General features: G+C 38.1%; 2 protein-coding genes across 3 annotated transcripts; one reads left to right on the top strand and one right to left on the bottom strand.

Annotated features, from left to right (window-relative positions):
* Positions 1 to 352: 352 nt before the first annotated feature.
* Positions 353 to 13,477, bottom strand: slc47a1 (solute carrier family 47 member 1). Of its 2 annotated transcripts, none has more exons than XM_053331046.1 (17): positions 13,225 to 13,477; positions 12,732 to 12,833; positions 9,779 to 9,847; positions 9,516 to 9,664; positions 8,957 to 8,999; positions 7,681 to 7,725; positions 6,354 to 6,451; positions 5,699 to 5,796; positions 5,434 to 5,550; positions 4,726 to 4,793; positions 4,507 to 4,615; positions 4,128 to 4,203; positions 3,968 to 4,037; positions 3,705 to 3,837; positions 2,007 to 2,101; positions 1,519 to 1,623; positions 353 to 1,402 (listed from the first exon to the last, which is right to left on the bottom strand). In XM_053331046.1, exons 1-17 carry the CDS (start codon positions 13,417 to 13,419, stop codon positions 1,028 to 1,030), a joined length of 1,947 nt encoding a protein of 648 aa, XP_053187021.1. In that variant the 5' UTR covers positions 13,420 to 13,477; the 3' UTR covers positions 353 to 1,027. The 2 variants fall into 2 exon arrangements, with proteins under 2 accessions (XP_053187021.1, XP_053187022.1); XM_053331047.1 differs by having other exon boundaries at positions 354 to 1,402; positions 5,434 to 5,547.
* Positions 12,809 to 20,133, top strand: tmigd1 (transmembrane and immunoglobulin domain containing 1). Its single transcript, XM_053331048.1, has 6 exons — positions 12,809 to 12,889; positions 18,386 to 18,470; positions 18,604 to 18,876; positions 19,268 to 19,555; positions 19,704 to 19,807; positions 19,901 to 20,133. The coding sequence occupies exons 2-6, from the start codon at positions 18,407 to 18,409 to the stop codon at positions 19,910 to 19,912; spliced, it is 741 nt and encodes a 246-aa protein (XP_053187023.1). The 5' UTR covers positions 12,809 to 12,889; positions 18,386 to 18,406; the 3' UTR covers positions 19,913 to 20,133.
* Positions 20,134 to 21,027: the final 894 nt, after the last annotated feature.

The following is a 21,027-nucleotide window of genomic DNA, read 5'->3' as shown; positions in this document are numbered from 1 at the left end:
TTGAACTTTTGTTATTCAGCAGTCTTCACCATTTAACAATATGCAATAGGCTATGCATATTGTTGCATAGGCTTAGCTAGTCTGTTGCATGCCACATTTTGGCCTTGGTCATGACACAAAAACTGACATACATTAAAAAAAGTTTAGTCTTGAAGCAGAGCATCTGCAGATTAATTCTATACTTGATATGTTGTGATGCACTGAAGTTAGGTAGGATACAAGATTACTAAATCCACATTTTTGTATTAGAAATATCTTCCCTGCCTTCACTATGGGGTTTTTTGGGGGTCAGGACAAATCATTGTTAATAAATAATTATTCTGATGGTAATTCCTCAGCTTTTGGAGTCCAACATACCTGTTCTTCTATGTTGTTAATTTCGTTGTTATGCACTTTAAAAGTTCATTTTATTGATTAGCCTGCAATATATTGCATACATATTGACCATACATATACAGTAAAAAAAAATATTTTGGAGAACATCAAGCCTGCCCTATGGTTATACTGTGTATTACATATTTACAGTCAATCTCATAATACTCAAAGTTAAAACATGAGACAATGATTTAAGGTCAGTAAGAAACACGATAATGTCACAGTGCAATATGTAAATCAAGAAAACAATAGGTTGAAAAATCAAAGGTTATCTGTGGAAAAACACCTGCTCTTTTATTCCTGTGTGGTCTCGTAGTGAGGGATTTGTAGTGTACCATGTAGTCCCAGTTGAGCTTTTCAGCCTGAGCAGGTTAAAACATGATCTTTGGAACAAGGCCTTTGTTCATCCTGTCTTAGTCTTACAGCTTTCTGTGGATTTGCTCAGCAGTGCAGCACTGAGACATCTTTTTGTCTGTAGAAGATCTAGTGGACCATGTTAGGCTGAATATGGGTGTTTATCCAGGTTTATGAGTAGATGTGCAACTTTGAAGGCATTCAGCATTTTTCTCTTTAGGTATAAACTGTTCATCTGTGAAAACTGTGTCAACTGTGCTTAGTCTATAGGTTTCTACATTCAGAGGTCAGAGATAGCTCAGAGGTTTGGGGTCAGTTCCAGCGGAGCCAGAGGTGTAGGAGTCGAGTCATTGGCCCAGCTCAGGGTAAAGTTTGCCCTGATCTGAGCTGAAGGCTCCGGTGCAGGGAAAGCAAAGTGGAAAGCAATGCCTATGGCCAAAATGAGTGCTGAAATCAAAGCAGTAAGTCCCCGACGTAAGATAATCTGAGTGATAGAAAGCGGTGCTTGAGGTTTGGTGTTAGAGGTGTTTTTGCTCTTCTCAGCATCCCCCTTGGTACTTTGAACATTTGTGTTGTTTCCCTTAGCCTCATGACCTGCTTTCAGCTCCTGATCCTGAGTGTTGACGGGATTGTAGCCATCTGCTCTCGTAGCTTCTTCACCTTCCAATTGAGCCTTCAGGGTACAAAGTTGCAGTTGTTAATCAAAGTGTAAATAGACTAATATGCACATGAACAAAGACAAAGTGAGAACATCCTGATTAACTGCACATGCTGCACATATCCTCTTACTGTGTTAGGGCAGTTGGAGATGTCAGGCACCGTCGCTTCATACAGCACTGTACTAGCAGGACGCTTCGCTGTCACAAGCACTTTCTTTCCAGCTCGCTGTTGAGCCTGAGAGGACATTAAAGTGAATGTCATGTATCACATAACAAGATTTTATTTTGGTCTGTTTTTTTTTTTTATCCTGGATGAGACTCCAGTCATTCATAAATAATCCAAAAACAAATGCATAACCCATCAACTCTACCTTAAAGTGCAACATTTTTTCAAAAATTTGTGAGCATGTGTATAACTTTTTTTTGTTGCTATTTTTGTGATTTTGTTGAGTAATTTAGAAAATAGATTTAGAAAATAATGCAAAAAAGAACAGCAGAGCTCCAGTCACCAACAACTTTCACTGATAGAAGTTTAAGTTGATAATACCAATTACATTTGTACACTCAAATCCTTTTCCATATTATTAAAGGTTTTAAAAGACAATAAAATCACCCTACCTTCTGTGTGACTTTCTTCCAGTTGAGTCTGAAGATTAGAATGAGGAAAAAAAATGCCTCAAGGACAATAGCTACAAAGATACCCAGCCAGAAGCCTAACAGGAGAGAAACAAATAAATGCATACACATCAACATGGGATCTACAGTGTGTTAACTTGAACATGTCTGCATGTTTATTCTTTACTATTACTCTACTGATCAAACCGAATTAATTAAACCCAGCCTAAAAAGAGTCTGTATATGCTTGTTACAATGTTCTTCATGAGTCATTAAAGGAACATAGATAAAAGCAAAAAAAGAACACATCTCACAAGGTCAGAGCTTTGATGCACATTTGAATGTGTGTCTGTGAGCATGTGTGCCCATTCATCAATACATGGACACTTTGAGGACAGCAAAGAGCTCCACTCTAGCAGGAGGTAAATGGCAGGCCACAGGGAAGGAAATTAGGTTATGACTCGTGCAGCAAGACCAAGAGGGTTTGTGGGTTTAACTAATGAACCTGGATCTAAATATAAACACACTACCTCACTTCCAACTTCTGCTGACACATTTTAAAGTTGCTGTCAATCGGCTAATACAATACATTTTTACAATCACTGACAATTGTTGAATTGCAGAGCAATTAAGTCACACTTGCATTCACTGATTGATATCAGCTGTTTCTACCATCACTGACTCCTTCACTAGCTGCTTCACTACCAGCTAACTTGTAAGATCAAGTCATAGTCATATATGTGCACAGCACCGTTTTTGCAAGTTTCCAGGTCTATGTTTTTATTCTGTGGCTTTACTGGAATATCTTTACATGCTTTACAAAACTGTATTTTGATCTTATCCTGGCTCTTTATGCAGAATATCAGTTCAGCCTCTGTCTGAAACAGGTCGGTTTAGTACCTCTTCCTGTTCCAGTGAGCCCATTCTGTTCTGATTGTCCAGTGTCAGGAAGTGGCCCCGCTGCAGGTAGTTCTGTAGACTACTTAAACAAACGGTAGTAGTAGGATTTCTTTCTTGTAATACAACCGCCGCTTGTTTGAGCCAGAATCCAATCTGAAATATGTGAGTGGACAAAGCGAACAACCCGGGAACAAACTTAGCACCAACATTAGCAACTAAGGGCCTGATTTACTAAGATCCCAAATAAAGGGTACTAAATTGAGTGTGCAGTCCCACAGTTTGCACATTTGGTTAGCCTGGGTTTTGCTACTACTAAGAATAACTGCACCAATGACAACAGGTGCAGACAGCAGTATTTAATTGAGGGTTTTGTGCCCCATATTGCACACGTTTGTACACACGCAAACCTTTAGTAAATCAGTTTGTGGGTGTAACAATCTGACATCATCACAAGGAGGAGGTAGAGGTAACTTTGCAAACACAGCATTCAAAACAGGCTGAACCCTGGCCTATTGATTTGAGGAAGCATTTTTACATATGGACATGTCATTTGGATATTTCACTAACATTTTAACAGTAAAGAGGTAACGGAAATCACAAAAAGTATATGTCCCCTTTAAAATCCCCTTTCCCACTTTCCCACTATGCTTGGAAGGTACGTCATACCTCGTCCATGTCCACAAGGAACTATACTTTGTGATACTCACCTAATTATTTTAACTTTACCAAGTAAAATCACAGTAATAATGTTTTTTATTACATGCAGAATTGTTCCAAGAAAGAAGGGGTTTAAAGAGTTACCTAATATTCTGAGCTCGGAAAACAACATCAGAGCTATTCCCACTGGCAGAGCTATGCAGTAGTAACACACAAAGTTGGCCACGGCGGCAATTTTCTGCATCCCAGATCCTACAAGAACCCCTGAGCAGACACACTGAAAACACAGACAGATTGAGATAAAGAAGCGGGGGGGGGGGGGGGTTGATTCAACAAAACCAGCAAATAGGTGCGTTCAACACAATGGCTCATTGTAAAACAAGATGTTTTTTTTTGTTCTGACATACCAGAATAGCATCAAAGAACTGTACAAATGTGTAGACTGTGAGGTTCTCCGAGACAATCGCCACAATGTTTCTGTAGGTAGTAGAAGGAGAACATCAAATACAGAGTTTTCTTTACTCAGTACAGGATCAATGTACCTGACTGTGCTGTTCTGAAACTCACTCATCAGAAGTGAATATGTAGCCAACGATGGACTTAGAGCTAGCAATGACAATACCCTGGAACACAGCAAGCATTCCTATAGTGAAGACATTACATAAGGGATAATAAAAGATGATTAACACAAGTATTTGAAATGAAATGTTTTCACCAAGCAACTGTTTGTTATTTGTTATACAAATGACAAAGCTCTTAAATTCTTAATCTGAGCCTCTTTGTTCCTTGATTGTGTAATGCTGGTGCCAATAAAATAACTGTCCGCACTGTACAATTACTGGAAATTAAGGAACACCTGGTAGCCAATCAGATTTGAATTCTCAGAAGTAATGGTATTGCATTAATAATGTATGTTTGTGTCGATGTGTATATTTTGTCTTCATACCTGATAGAACCAGTGCCACTTTGCAGGTGACTAAGGCCCTGGCCGTGTCCCCGGCTCCCAGAGCATTCCCAACACGCACACAGGCAGCTGCATGGACACCTAGAGGGAACTGTGAGGACCCCATATATTTATTATTATCATATAATTTAGTTACAATAAGCTACATGGTGGGGTCAAATGATAAGAAATGTGTAAATGTTCAAAAGGACAAATACATACCATATATGTTATGGCTCCTACTTCCACCAACACATGTTGTGCAGCAAGATCCACCTCGCCAAGTACACCTGAGGTCAGATTGAGATGTTAACAAAGACTTTACAACTATGCCTACAAGCACATTTTTAATCAATTAGTTGAATTAGTTGAAAGTTGAATTTTCCCATTTTCTTATTAGAAAGGTCAAATGGAACAGATGTAATAATGAGGCCACAGATATACATGGTGCACTTATGGTACCTTTAGATTGGACTTCCATGCTGTAATATAAAGTAAGGTGAGCTGCAACAATAAGTTTATTCAACTATTTTCATGATCAAAAATGTGTTTTAAGCAAAAATGTCCAAAACAAAACCCTAGTTCCAGCTTCTAAAATTTTAGAATTTGCTGTTTTTCCTTCATTTTACATGATTGATTATTGATTTTGGACATTAGGAAACTGTTATAGACATTTTTCACTATTTCTTGATGTTTGTTAATCGAGAACATAAATGACTTAAATGTACCTATAGTATTTTTAAATTTTAGTTTTTGATTGTGTAAAACTTAAAAATACTTGAGACCATTTTGGTTTTAAGCTGCATCTTTTGATATGTCCACTGGGGGTCTCCAAAGCCATAAAGTTACATTCATAGGGACTCATGAGTAATTGGAAGTAATTGGAAACAAAAGCATTGTGTGTCCAAAAAAAAAAAAAAAAACACTGACCAGCAAGGAAACCGCCAATTTCCCAGATCCACCATTCAAAGCAGACCATGAAGACACTGGGAATAGCCAGCTTCATGTAGGTTCCCCATTCCTGCAGACTGTCAGTGGACCAGCCTGCTTACAGTTTCACACATACAAAGAAACTCACTGACTATGGCCTGTAGAGGACAACAGATTACTGAAGACAGATGCTGACTGAGTATTAAATATCCACATGTGTGTGTACTGTAACAGTAAATGCAGTGGGTATATGCCTACATCTCACCTCCCCACGTCTCCTTGTAGAGCTTTTTCCATCTGATGTAGCCGAATAACAGCAGGCAGATGGTGATTTGAGAGAGGCTGTTAGCGATTGCTGACCCACTGCAAACAACCATGAAAGAACATCTTTATGTATGGAGGGATGTATAGTGATAGTCTACATTAACTGTGACAGGACAGGACCTCATAATGAGGAGTAAGAAGAGGTCAGCAGCATTGAGGTACAATGTGGTTTGAGCATACTAGATGAATAAGCCTTGAAAATTAGCAGGAGTCCATGCTCGACATGGGCAGAGCTGACCTGACCACAGAGGCCTGATTGGCTAAATCGACTGCTTGTTGAATCAAATGTTTGTCCAGCTGGACCAGGATCAAATCCTGTCCGAACTCTCTCTTCTCTATCAGCCCTACTCTGCTGCATTCTTGTAAAATAGATTAAAATGGAAAATGAGCTCTCTGACTTCCTGTCTTCTTCTGTCCAAACTCCTGGCTATGCACCAGTCCCCAGCCCCCTCCTATTTAAACAACAGTGAAATAATCAGGAGAGAGAATGAAAGCTTCTCTGCTTTGAATGCTATATTGGCTGAATTACTATATTTCTCTGGTTGTGGTGCTTGAAGCCAGTGGAAAAGTGAGGAGAAGCAGCAGGACACACTTACATGACACCCATTTGGAGACTGACGATTAGGACATAGTTGACCCCCAGGTTACAAATGTTTGCTATGGCTGCTGTGTACATCTGAGGCAGAATGATCCCCTAGCAGACAAGAAAAAAGACATGGAGTCAAAAAAATCAGCACTCCAGTCTGAAGAATATTCAAACAGCATATTATTTGGTTCAACAAGTTAAAACGTTTTTGATTTAGTTTCCCCAAAACAACTTCACTGATCTTAACTGAATGCTAATGTCAGCATGCTAACATGCTCATGGTGACAATGGTTACAAGCTTCTTTTTTTTTAGAAATGTAATGTTTACCAGCTTAGATCAGACTTAGTAAAAGGATCACCAGAGTTTTTGTTTTTCTCACTTGAAAAGTCATGTGATGTTGCACAGTTAGGCCTGTGTATTTTGGCTACTCTTATACCATTTCTGTAGTGCCACCCTCAGGTTAAATGGTTATCGATTTTGTGGGCCTGTAAAGGCCATTGGAACATAAATGTAATATTGCTTTATGCAACCTAGGGTGAGTAGCCCTCAGCACTCAGGATCTATCAGAAAATAACTCACAAAGCCATCAAAAAACCTTCTCAGTCAGTCTATTACAGCAGACAAAAACAATAATGCAACAATAACAAGCATATTTAGATGGTGGGTGAGTTCATAATGAATCAAATCCACACACTAACAAATTGAAACAATTCAATAAGAATATCTCAGCTGTCTATCAGCTATGTTTGTGCTTCAATCAGTTGCGGACCTCTGTTGTGTTCTACCCAAACGCCAGTGCCGAAGATTGAAGCCAACGTTTAAGTGCAAAAAGATGCAGTTCTACTATTGAGGCTTATTGAGGTTGGCTACAAAAAGCGAATCAATCTTCAAGACTTGTTTAAAGCTTGATACAAAAAACGGTTTTGGTCTTTATATTTAGTTTTCTCATTACAGCTGTATGGGGGGTGGATTTACATTTAAATTTTATGAAAGCTTAAAGCTATGCATAATTAAGGGAGTGGCCGCTGTGAGTGACAGGGTGCCCTCACAGGCAAGTGGCTACAAAAGCAACAAAGTTGTTTAGGTGTAACCCCAGAACACAGTATAGGGGTAGTCATAGCCATTACTATTTCAGTGTGTTTTCAGCTCATGAAAGTTAATTGTAGCATTTGGAACATCACAGTGTCTGTAAAAAAATAAAAAAGGATCTTTAAAAAGGTTTTAGTGAGGCTTTGTGAATAAGGACCCTCAGCAATTTCATGGCAATCCCAATCTATCCAAGACATTTTACCCAGGCCCACAATAGACTCATGTCGGTGAATCAACATCAACTTACTTGGTTTTGTAGGTAGGAAACCTGCAGCTGGTGCAGGAACAAGGCCTGTAGCAGGGAAAGACAAGGTCAATATTTTACAGGGTGGAACTGGTTGACCTCTCAGATACCAGCCAGGATACTCAAACACAACTTTGATATGCAGAGAAAGATGTAATTTTACAGTAAGTATAACTTTATTAACCCAATGCTACAGCACAAATTTCCAAATATTAATATGTTGTGTGTAAACAGGCCAGTGCCAACATGCATGCTAATAAAATTATGAAAACACCTAAATTAGGTATATTCCAATTATTTAACCTGTCAAAACACTAACTGGATTATCCCAGTGAAATTAAGGTGGTAATTGGAGTAAGCATGGCATGATGAGCGGAGATGGATCACTGTGGCATTCATACAGAACATGTATAGACTTCCAGAGAGGTTATGGAGTGAGCTGAATGAAAAAGATTTTTTTTTCCACACAAAGTGATTATTTTCTTATTTCATTTGAGTATCCTTCAAGCACTAAATGAATGTGACTTTTGTTGTTTGTTTGGTTTTTTTGCTTACTGATAGGTGTGCTTGATTAGATTGGAAATGGCACTTTTTCTCCCTTATTGATGTTTTTCTCCATTTTCCCTGTTGGGTTATCATCTTCTTTGATTTTCAACACCTAAATGGTCAATCAGTTTTTGCCCAACAGCCACCAAACTTAATGTGCTACCTCAGGTTATGTCACCAAACACTTGATTGGTGGACTGTGTGCACCTACACTTTATTTGCCTTTCTTAGCAATTTCTGTGAATGCACAGTGCAGAAAAGAAACCAGAATAACTGAGAGCTCATGAGAACATGTGAAGTTAATTACAGTATGTGACAGTATGTTTAGGTCACATACTGAGGGAAACCTCCCTACTAGCTTGGTGCAGAATTAGCCAATACCTTCAGCAAACTGATCAGAGTCCTGGATTTTATGAAGGCTGCGGATGATTCTGCGCTACAACTGCACTAAAAATGTTCATTTTAAGATAAGACAGCTCACTCCGTTACTGTGTGTTTATGGCTATTAAATGAATAATATGAAAGTGTGCCAGTCTGTGATCAATGTTTTTTGCGATCAGTCATTTTCATGCTAATGTTTATAAATCTGTGCTTGCTGCCTCTTTGCTGTGCATGCTTCAGTAGAATACTGTGTAATCTACTATTACAACATTGAATTGGGCAGTAACATTTTACACCCTCTGACCGCATGCTAGATTTTTCAGACTCGAGTGTTTCAGTTCAGTGCACTTACAGGAACAGCTGGTAGAAATGCCATCAAATAGAGCTGGGCAATTCTGAAAGGGAGGAAAACAGACTAATATTAATTTAGTAGAGGAAAACCACAATGACATACACACTTTCTGCTCTGAAATGGCCTTTTTCTACAAATCTGTGTGAGAACTTGGTGTGAATTAATGTGTCTGGGATTTTTTCCCCCATATTTCAAATAAAAGAAAGTTTTTAGACATTGAGTGGTTAAAGCAGGGAGATTCACATATCAAGCTGTCTAAGGTGCATACATATTCACAAGACATACACATCATATACATTTAAGATTCTATATAGCTATAAAAAATAATGTGCATAATGGTTCACTGACCTGCAAATATACATACGACGTCAGTAGTACTGCTGATAAGGATAACAACCATAGCACTAAAGATAAAGTATGCCTCTTGTTTTTTTCCTTAAACAACCTAACCAAAAGTTTGTCTTCAACAGGTTGTCTGCATTTACACTGGCCCATACAATACACACAGGCACATGCAGCTGAAGTATTAATGTGTTAATTTCACAAATCACACATTTACCTGGCCACCTCATCCTCTTGGTGCATGATGAGCAATAAGTTGTGAGAGTTGATAAGAATACCCCAACATGGCAGACAAAACAGCAGCAGAATCAATGTACTCCTTTGCAGAATTACTCCTACACGTTTCATATTCTTACTACCAAATGTCTGCAAAACACAAATGAGACACAGGACTGAGACACTGATTGCACAGGTTCAAAATGATAACCCTTGTGTAGATAACACACAATGACAATGAGACAGAAAACGCTTTATGCTTACCTGAGAAATGAGTGTGTCACAAGCCATAGTGAGGCCATAGCCTGTTGACATTGTGGTCAAGTTAATGGTCTGAGGGGTGACAAATCAAAAACAAATCAGAGAACAAAAACTGAACTTTTTTTTAGTTATAAAATTCTACTGTTCATATTTCATTTAGTTGTCCACAACTGACTAATATCTACATTAATATGGATACCCATCTTTCTTATAACTCTGTTGTTTTTTAAAGTAATGAAAACGTGGTTCCATAATTCCTGGGCACTATTGATTAGAAAAGGATTGACAGATTGAATATAAACACAATCCAGCAGGTACTGGGTTCTCACAGATATGAACACCACAGGACAGGTGCAGCAAGGAGGAAAAAGCCTCTAACCTGTTCTGTTTAATACACAAAACTATCTGAGAAGTTGTCCTTGGAAACTGTTTGGAAAAAGGCGGGCACTATCATCAAATACTTGGCAGCTGATTGGATGAACCATTTGTCAAGGAACTTTTGGAGCTGATTAACCCAAAGTTCAATCAAGGAGAACGGAGCGGATAATAGTATTTAAACCCTTGACCTAACCCTTGCCCTCACAACCTCCAAATAAGATTATTCTTCACACATCTATGCAACTATTGGCTATTGAACTATAAACAAGACACTATACTGATTAAAGTTAACTGAAGTCAAAGTTAACTATCCATTTCAAGAGGAAACCAGTCTGACCATCCGCAAAAAGCACAGTGTATCTCCATAGCCTTGGTTACCATAGGAGACAGGTCATGACCTACTACTCTCAAGGTAGATAATGGCCAGAGAATAACCCATGGAACACAAATATTTCCTACACACCATCTGTCTATGACCACTATCTGTCTTACAGCTCGATTCGCAAGATCATGTCCCGATAGGACGCTGATTAGTCCGAACCAGCGGTGGTTCAGACACAAGCACATAACTTGAAACCTGACAAGATGGATTCTCGTATGATCCAGCTTCCATGCAAGGTAAAAAAGCCCATGGCTGAGCGTCAGATTTTTATGTATTTATGAAGCAGAGCAACTCCAATATGAAATTCTTTGGGAGAAGAAAGTCAGGAAGTCAGGGTTGTAGGAAGAATTAGTGTACCGAGGCCGCATCTTGGCTGGAGGAAGTTGTAGGACAGAGAGGGAAATTAGTTTGATTACAAGTGACATATATGATGTGCTGCTATCTCCCTAAAATCTAAACCTATGCACAGGAGAAGACCTTGACTCCTCTGTATGATTTTACTCCCTCTGGGACCAGATGGGCTTTATTTCAATGAATAATATGACAATAAATGGCAGGGATGTTTTGTTTTTTTGTGCACACAGAGATTTTCTACTTGGCTGTACTAACAGTATATTTCATATTTTGACATGTCAATATTAGTTTGACTGCTGTGAATGGAATGGATCCACAGGGTAGGTAGTCTTTATTGAGCAAAGCAGAGCATTTTGACCAGTTTATTTACTCCAAACTCATTGTGTCCTACCTCAGTGTACCATACCTCAGTCTATTATGATCTCGCCTGTGAACATGGGTGCCCTGTGTCAGGATATTCAAGACTCTTACAAGCAGTACAAGCTCTGTGTTTTCTCTTGTACCCAAGAAAACTAAAGATGTGAGACTGATCCAGTACCTCAGTCAACAGAATGCGAGAGGTTTACCATTACTTACTTTAAAGATGTCTGCTTTTGTGTCTCTGCAGTCTGAAGGTGCAGAATATTTAGCCTTTTAAGGGATTGCCTCAAAAGGCAAAATACTTTCTGTTCTGCTGTTCCTTGGCCCTTTATACCTTCTGAGAGTTTTCAAACCACAATATCACAAGGGGATTTCTTGGCCCAATCTGGAGAGTTTGCCATGTTTCACACAGTCCAGTGGAAAATCTTTCTTCAGAAACCTTTTAGATACTTCTCTGATCAGGTTTACTTTTTAGGTTTTTATGCCTAGATCTTTTTCCCGGTCCATTCAGCCATATATAGCAGGTACACTTGGGTTGTGAAATGCGTAAAGCTCTGTCAAGTTCTACATTAACATTTAATTAAATTTGCACCTATAACCACACTGAGAATCAACACCCCAGCCTGCAGCTCGTTGCAGCTTTCATCCAATTACCACTACTGGAGGTCAATATAGTTTGGTGCCAACAGCTCTTACAACGCCACATTGTGGGGAGTTGCTTCCAACACACATGCTTACACAAACCAACTTCATGCTATCTGCCCTGTGCCAAATGGCATCAAGCCAAAGTAAATAAGCAGCAGGTGAAAAGCACTAAACATGTAGCAAACCAGATAATGAAGAAGGCCAAGATAGCAGACCAACCTAGAGTTGATATTATCTATATGCGTCAGACTGGTCTTGCAGAACAGACTTCAACCCTATTTAAATTTTATGAAGGAATAAAAGCTATTATAAAAAGGTTTGTGAATAACCGCGATATAATAGATTGTATATTGCTTTGTTTGATGTAGAAGTCACCAACTGCTTGCTAACAAGTTACTCAAGGTCTTGAAAAGTGTACAATATAGAAGGCATCTATTGATGTTATATAGTACCGCATTCACCACTGGATAGCAGAGCAAAGCAACAGGTGGCTTCCATGAATTTGTACTGGTTTTAAGTTTTTAAGCTAGCTGGCAAACTGTGTAACAGAAAGTTGGTATTCCTTATTTTTATACCTTTTAGGATAATTATTTACCCAAAAAGATAATTGCCATAGAACCTATATAATACTTAAAGAAGTGTCTGTGTGGTGTCCACTGCCCTCCCTGCCTCTTGCACACTCAAATGACTCTTACTGATACATTGTCAGTAGAAGAGGAAATGGTTAAGTATCAACAGTAAAAGCAGCATCAGTAGTAGTAGCACAGGAAGTAGAAAGAGTAGTGATAGTATGTCAAATCAATTAGTCCACATGCCACAATGGTGTATAGATAGTACCGCTGAGGCCAGTGCATATCCAGCAAGTTCTGCATTGCCAATGTGACCACAGAATATGGTTATAACAAACGGCAGGAGGAAGTTCAGAATCCGAGACAGCAGCTGTAGAAACAAGCAGAAACATGTGACTCATTTCCAAACAACCCATCAAAGATCAGGTAAGAGTGATGCAGCAAATTATCGCTATTTAATGCATTTACATAGTTTTTCTGCACTCTGAAAAGTGCTTTTAAGTCAGAGTGCAGTCAAATCACAGACTGGGTTGCACTATCATAAAGTATAGCCAGCATTTTATTTCACAATATGCATAAAGTGTCTACACATTGCTTCAGAATAAAAGCTGATTGCATTGTTAGATTTTATTCTAATGAGTGTACATTCAACAGTAGCTCTGTAACAAAGTAATACAGTGACTGAATGCTCTAAAAACCATAGCACCTTATGAATAACATACCAATCCCCCCCACCAACACTTCAACTTTCCCCTACTCACCAGTGGGCCCGTGAGATGTAGGACATGGTAGAGTTCTTCTCTGTAGGCCAGTGGTAGCCAACGTCTCACAAATGCACACCGAAAGAGTTTGGAGCTGACTGCTGCTGCCTCCTCGTCCCCCTCAGCTGAAACCCCAGCAACGGGCCTTGCACCCGGCAAGGGGTCTGCAGGTTCCAGGGAACCCAGCTTCTCCATTCAAACACAGCAAAGAAGACAGAAGGGAAAGAGGAGGGAGAAAAGCCAAGGGACGACGGAGGGAGGGAGGGAGGGAGAGGGTGGGAGGGGGGAAAGAGAGAGCAAGGGTAAGAGAGGCAGTCATTCTATCTGGGTTTAGAAATACAACACATGCACTTCTTCAAAGTTATTGATTAAATAAAATGGTTTGAAAGAAGGAGGGGTTTGTGAGAATGAATAAAGGAGAGAGAGAAAGAAAACAGAGGTGACGAGGAGTGAACAAAAGTCTTTTTAAGGGTCAAAGCAGTGATGATGAATGGTTCTTGATTGTGAAGGAGGGAATACAGTTTGTATGAATATTCCTACTTTATATTTTTTTGAAAGCTTGTCAGCACCTTTTAAACATGTTTTGTGTGTGTGTGTGTGTGTGTGTGTGTGTGTGTGTTTGTGTGTGTGTGTACAGTCTTACCAGGCTCAGTAATAATCTGATGAAGAATGCCTGTTTGTTCGGTGTTCACAAAGAGCTCAGATTGCATATACTCTAGAGACTTTGATAAATTACTTACAATGCAACAGTGATATTTGTATATGTGTGTGTGTGTGTGTGTGTGTGTGTGTGTGTGTGTGTGTGTGTGTGTGTGTGTGTGTGTGTGTGTGTGTGTGTGGGTGTGTGTGTGTGTGTGTGTGTTGTTTGTGCCTCTGGTCACATCTGCCTCTGATTGTACTTTGACCGTTGACTTTGGTGACCCTACTCATGCATTTGTCACATAAACAAACAGTCACACGTGTTCACAGACCTACACTCAGCTTTAGTGTTTTTTTACTGACTTCAACATTCATTCACCAGCCTCTGCAGGGACATTTAACTTGTAAATGAATGACACCCACTGATTCACTGTGTCAGCAAAAATTATCTTTAGTGCCTTTGTTTTATTAACAGTTGAATCATTTAGCAAAATTCACCTCCAGATCATGTCTGTCGCAAAGTCCAGGTGATCAAATTGATTTTTAGTGTAACAGAGGTCACAAACACAGCTATCAGCTTACTCATGACAGCTGAGGAGGCTTCAGATGTGTTTGTGTTGCATGAAAAAAGAGATTCCCTCATTGTCTGTCTATGTAGGTTACTGGCAATTCAGTTGTGCAATTCCTCTTTGCCAGCTATGTTGTAATTGCTACTAACCTTTGATCTTTCATCTTTGTAAGGATTTCTTAAAGAGCAGATATACAAGGCTGTTAACACCTGAATATTATGCTCTGATTGTAAAAACTCCATTCTTATAATAACTTTAAATTATTTCATTAAATGCAAATACATAAGCAAATTTGAAGAAGGCATGACTAATATGACTGACACTTTCTACAACATTACAAAAGGAATTTTTGTAGAGTAAGTATAAGGTAAAAGCTGTAAAAGACTGAATATAGGGTTAGCAGATACATGCCTGCCATTTTAAGAAGCTTAAATATGAGCTTTGGATTAAGACAGGGCAGAGGGGAATCAAAATGTGATTGAATAAAAGTCCTAACAGCAATAACGATAACAACGTGTGATCAGTCCCAGCTTTATTGTAATGTTGTGATTTTACCAAAAAAAAGATATAGTTCTTAGTTTATTACAGTAAAATCAACTTCATTAAAATGTAAACACATCAGGAAATAAGTTGCACATTTGAACAAGTGTCTATATTGGTTAGCTTTGCTGTTATTACAGATGATACACATAAACTTTTCTTTGTTGAACTGATTAAATCAATACTGTCACTCAGTCAGCATCTTGCATAAAAATCACACTGTACCATACTGACTGTTGGCATTACAGTTCAGTATCAATGTGTTGCTACTGACACATTCGGTTAATGAACAGTCATTTTATAGTACAGAAAAGTTTGTTGATGTTTTTCAAATATAGCCTATTAATTTGTGCTTGCATAAATTCTTAAATAATCAGAATAACGTCACACAGCTTCTGAAATGTAAATTAGTTACAATTGTTTAAGTCACACAGTAAACAAACAACACATACACCAGATATCCTAGAAACATTTTAGAAATAAAGTTCTTTTTGTACACATCCTGATCATAAATGTCAACTAAATGAATGTCTAAAACATGAAGTGTGAATATGTTTGTAGATCCCATTAACTACTTGCAGCAGAAGGAGCTTTTCTCAGTTGGTCAATGCTTCTCCCTAGTGGGTAAGAAAGGAAGGACTGTTGGAAATAAACACACACACACACACACACACACACACACACACACACACACACACACAACAAATCTTCTGCTTGCTTGCTCTATAAGTCTGACGATGATCCTGGTGTCATCTTTTCCCCTATGTTCCTTTAACTACATACATTACACATCTTCTGCCACTGTAACAGTAACAGTAACAGCACCAGACCACACCAAAACATTAACATCACATGGATACACAGTAAGTTATTGGGATGAAACACTGTTCTACTTGGATTCCTCATTGCTCTTTCATGTATCACTACACTAATAGAATCATTATCTTTATCCAATAATTTAGATGTAATTTATTTGTTGTATTTAGAAGAAACTACTTTTATAATTACTTCAGAAAAGTAACATGGTATGATGGACAAAGTAATCAGATCCTTACATGCATACCAAGTTTCACTCAAGTAAAAGTACAAAAATATTATCAGCAAAATGTATTTATAGCACTATAAGTAAAAGTACTAGAAAAATGGCACCTGTTAGTGGTATATTGTTAAATATCAATATTAAAGGAACAGTGTCCAGGATTTAGTGGCATCTAGTGATGAGATTACAAATTGCAACCAAATTAATACAGATTTGAATACTGAATTGAAAACTCGTGAAAAGGCCCTCTCCATTGCCAGTGTATGGGTTGTCCTTTTTGGACTACTTTAGAAACATGGTGGAGTAACACGGCGTCTTTCATGGAAAAAGACCCGCTCTCTATGTAATTATAAAGGGCTAATTCTAAGGTCATGAAGACACAACAATTCTTATTTTCATTGGATTATACACTAATTAAAACACATTTATGAATATTATATTCAATTTCTGCTCAGTCTGTTCCACTAGATGCCACTAAATTCTACATACTGCACCTTTAGTTATTACTCATGCATAATGCAACGTTAATGCAGCATGTTATTGTGTAGTGAGGCTAATTTCAACTAGTATACATGTACTGTTAGATAGTTTAATCTATAGGAATCCATCATATTTTATAAAATAATTGTTTTGTGTGTGTGTGTGTGTGTTTTATGAAGAAGCATAGAAGCATTTTGTGGAGTTAATCAACTATGTGCTTAAATACTGTTCTTGAATGAATGTACTTGTTGTAATGTGTCTGGGTCTGTGTCTGTGCGGTAAAGTATTTGTCAGGTGAGTCATAGACATCCTCTGTGCACATTTAAAAGCACATATATGTTTATACCAGTTCACACACTACATTGTTTTACTGATCATTTATCTGACATTATCTGAAGGACACAGAAACGTCCTTGAGGAAATAACACTCCAGACTTTATTGTCACAAACTTTACTTTTTTAAATCTTGAACAAAATTCTTTTGAAACAGACAAAATCCAAAGTTTATGTTGCTAATTGTTAAAATCTTATAGCTAATCGTTAGTTTGTTGACTTGCTTCATCAACAAACTTTTTCAAACTATGCTAAAATAGACTATGGAAAGAACTTGTAAAACATGTATTTTCATCCCTGCATCCACACCCAAGAAGTTTTAGTGCCAATATAATGACTTGCCAATAAAAGTCTTCCTTGTATCTAGTGTTTGCACATTATAAGTGTGCAACAATAAAAATGATTGAAAGGGTGTTGCCAGGAACAGGTGAGCAGAATGATGGGAGAGTCATTTAGAGTCAGTGAAGGAAGTCATAAAAAAAGTCCTAACTGCATGTGAAGCATATAAGGGCTGCCGAATATTCAAACAGCCTTTAGTCAGCCTAAGTCTTTAGATTCACACACAGGGAACATTAACAGAAAAAACAGCCAAGAGAAAACAAAGAAATACTGAGTCATTGTCAAGTAAGTACCTCCAAAACCTTTATGTATGAGTGCACCACTGTATAAAATATCATAAATGTGTGTGCATTTTATAGTGTATTTCCTAAATCTAGCTTATTTTATGTGTATAAACCCAGAGACCATTGATACTGTGTCTTGCTGGTTTGACTTGCTTTAAAAGAAATTGTAACTATTAACTTCTTAACTGTGTTAGTTAAGAAGTTAATAGTTAAGCAAATTGAGTTTAAAAAAAGAGGGTACATGATGCAACCACAAATTGTTTAACTTTCTTTGACACATTATTCTGGATACTCACAGGTTTTTGGTACAAGGTAAAAATAAAAATCCTTCTTCTTTATGTGCCTTGATAGAAAAATGATATTACTCTTACTACAGCAAACGATTACATTTTCCTGAATGCTTTAATATGTCATATTGATATTCCAGAAATCCTAAATGACAAAAATCAATCAACTTTTCTTATGTACGTTGATTTCTTACTTTGGACTTAAAAACAATTCATCAACATTGTGACATATCACTTTATGTGTGCAAACTTTTTTAGATGGCACAGCAGTAATTGTGGCCTTCTGTGTTTTATTTTTATGATTGCTTCAAATATGTAACTATATTACTATACAGTGGTACAGGAGAAAGGTTAAGCTAGAACAGAAACTTTAAATTCGACTTCAGAGGAAGGGGATTTATACTGAAGGGGGGAAAACACAGATGACTAATGTGTCAAGTTTTTACACTGTTTTCATTGGTCTCCGATGGTTGGTCTGGACTTGGACAATGTCACAGATGATTGGTAGCCTAACAAGGTTGAGAAAATGTCTGCAGTCTGTCACTGCACCATGAACTACAACTTCATATTTTTCTTGCTGAAAAGTACTGAAGATTCCGAAGATGATAATTTTAAATAAACACTTTTTGATTATCTATCCCTTACGTCCAGGTGTATCCAAGGAAGAGTAAGATGATGTTGATTTTCAGATCCCCTCTTTTCCATTTGCTCATCTACTGTGCAACCCAGACTTCAGGTAAGCATACTTGTCACCAGTAATTTAACTGGCTTGCCTATTTCAGTTAAATCCCTCTAATTAAATATTTATCATACTACTCTAGTGCAATCTTAGTTTTCAATGCTTTATTCCCCCTTTTTCGTTTCCCAAGGTGTCAAGATCGAGTCTGTCCCAAACGTCAACAGTGAGGGATTGGTACAGACAGAGCTGGAGAAGACTGTGTCTCTGATCTGCAGTTCAGAGGCTGACGAGGACCTGGTCTGGCTGAGGAATGGTGCTGTGGTCAATTTGATGGAAGGAAATAGGAAGGGTCGCAGTAGCGTGTGTATCACACCTGTCATCTATGAAGACAACGATGCAACTTTCACCTGCCACATCAGCGGAAATACCACAGATAGGGACTCAGTCACTCTGCATGTCACATGTAAGTCCCTTGAAAGAAAGGAGAAATAAATGTCAGTTTGTTACCTGCAAAACTAATGACATTTCCAGCAGCCCAAGCTGTACTTTGTGTTTACTTAAAAAATGTTAGCATGCACAAAAACAGGATGTTGAACATGATGATCATAATACCTGCTAACATTGTCAGTACCTTCATCAAAAAGCACTTTTAATTCAGGTTTGTATTAAAGGTGCTACATGAATAAAGTTTGAACGATTGTTAGCATGTTATCATTTTAGCTCAAAGCATTGCAGTGAATCATACAGCCTCACAAAGACCAAAAACTGAGGTTAACAGGTCATTTGAGGCTATCAGCATACACAAAACTCAATTTAAACATTATCCATATTTTCCCTGTGATTGTCCTTATCAGATCCTCCAACACTCTTGGGCTCAGAGGAGGTTGCAGTAGAGGACGGGGCCATGCTTGTCCTGCGGTGTGATATCTGGGCCAATCCACCAGTCTCATCTGTGTCATGGACACTAAATGGAAGCGCAGTGGATCTATTTGAGAGTGGCTTTGCCGTGACCAATGACGGCTTCACAACCCAGCTAACTGCCAAAAGTGCAGATGCAAGCTTGCATGAAGGCGCGTATCGGTGCACAGCAAACTCTCCAGTCTATGGAGAGCACAGCAAGGACTTCCAAGTCACAGTAACAGGTCAGTTCACACAATCACCCCTCCACAATAATACAGAAGCCACATGAATAGTCTGATGTGTTATATCTTAAGTGTAACTGTAATGATGATCAGTCAGTGATATGAATTAATAAAATGTGGGTTGATCATCTCTCCTCCTGATCTGTAGAAAAGACCATGAAGTTCCCGCTGATGCCCATGATAGCAGGGATAGTGGTGGTGTGTCTGACTGCACTTCTCGCCGTTGCGGCACGATGGGACAGAATTACAAAGGTAACACACAAAATACAGATATATACAGCTCAAAGACGGACTCTGTCTCAAAAAAAAGCTCAACTTACTAATGCTTTATTTCTCTTTTGACAGTGCTGCAAGTGAGTCCTGCAGAAAATGACAATCTCTACTTCATTGAATGTGACAAATCATGAAGATACCTCCACTCTCTTTTGTGTGTAGCAGACTGTGATTATTACTTAACATAGTCTTTAATTTTACATCCAAGTTATTTGACATTTTGTTAAAGGGATGGTTTGACATTTTGCAAAATATATTTAATCATTGTCTTGCTGAGAGCTAGACTATAAGATCAGTACCACTCAGTTTAAAACTGGAGTTAGGTGAAACATCTAGTCTGGCTAGCTGTTTTTTGTATAGCCTAGATTAAGTGAACAAGATAGGCTATAACATGTTGGCAAGCTTTATATGTGCTGGTAGTTACTTTCTGACAAAGTCGCACATCTGTTTCCCCAATTCCCGGTCTTTGTTCTAAGTGAGCTTTATATTTACTGCACATGACAGTAGTATCAATATCCATCAAACTCTGTCCAAGATTGTGAGGAAGCATATTTCCCAAAATGTTGAGCTACATCTTTAAGATCTGACAAAATGTTGCATTCTGTACTGTGTTTGTCATATTGACTATTGATTATGGCAGGATGATCTATGAAGTCTATACTCAATATTACGTTAAGATCATCAAACGTATTGTTATGTGTTATGCAGCCTGACCCTGTGATGCAAACATGAGTTTTAAGACACCATCACCAGTTTTCTCGTTAATATCTTTGCTATAAAAGTGCTTTTGTGTTTTTACCAGCCCCTAAAAGCACACTAAAATTGGAGTATTGATATATTAAAAGTAATATTGTATAGTGGATTATAGTTAAGGGATAGAATTTGGTTTAGTTTAGGGTGAAGGGGCAACAAATTTGTGAAGCTTCACAGTGTTATCATAGCTCTTAAGGCTCAGTGGATTTATTTTATTTTTATTTTGTCAAGATCATTTTTTGACACTACTGTTTTCTAATTGCTAATGTATAATAAATCTAATATATGTTACAATGTTGTCCACATGTTGTCTACATTACCTGCATTAATAAATCATGATTAATCAATCTAATTTGCCACTAAAGAAACTAATTCATGTCAATGTAGTCAATGCTAGAAGTAATGTTACAAGCTAAAAGAAAAGCAACTCCTAACTTGATTATTAT

This window comes from Scomber japonicus, chromosome 13, assembly GCF_027409825.1.
Source record: "Scomber japonicus isolate fScoJap1 chromosome 13, fScoJap1.pri, whole genome shotgun sequence".
NCBI lineage: Eukaryota > Metazoa > Chordata > Actinopteri > Scombriformes > Scombridae > Scomber > Scomber japonicus.
Note: the sequence above shows the minus strand (reverse complement) of the source record. Positions and strands in the feature narration are given on the sequence as shown.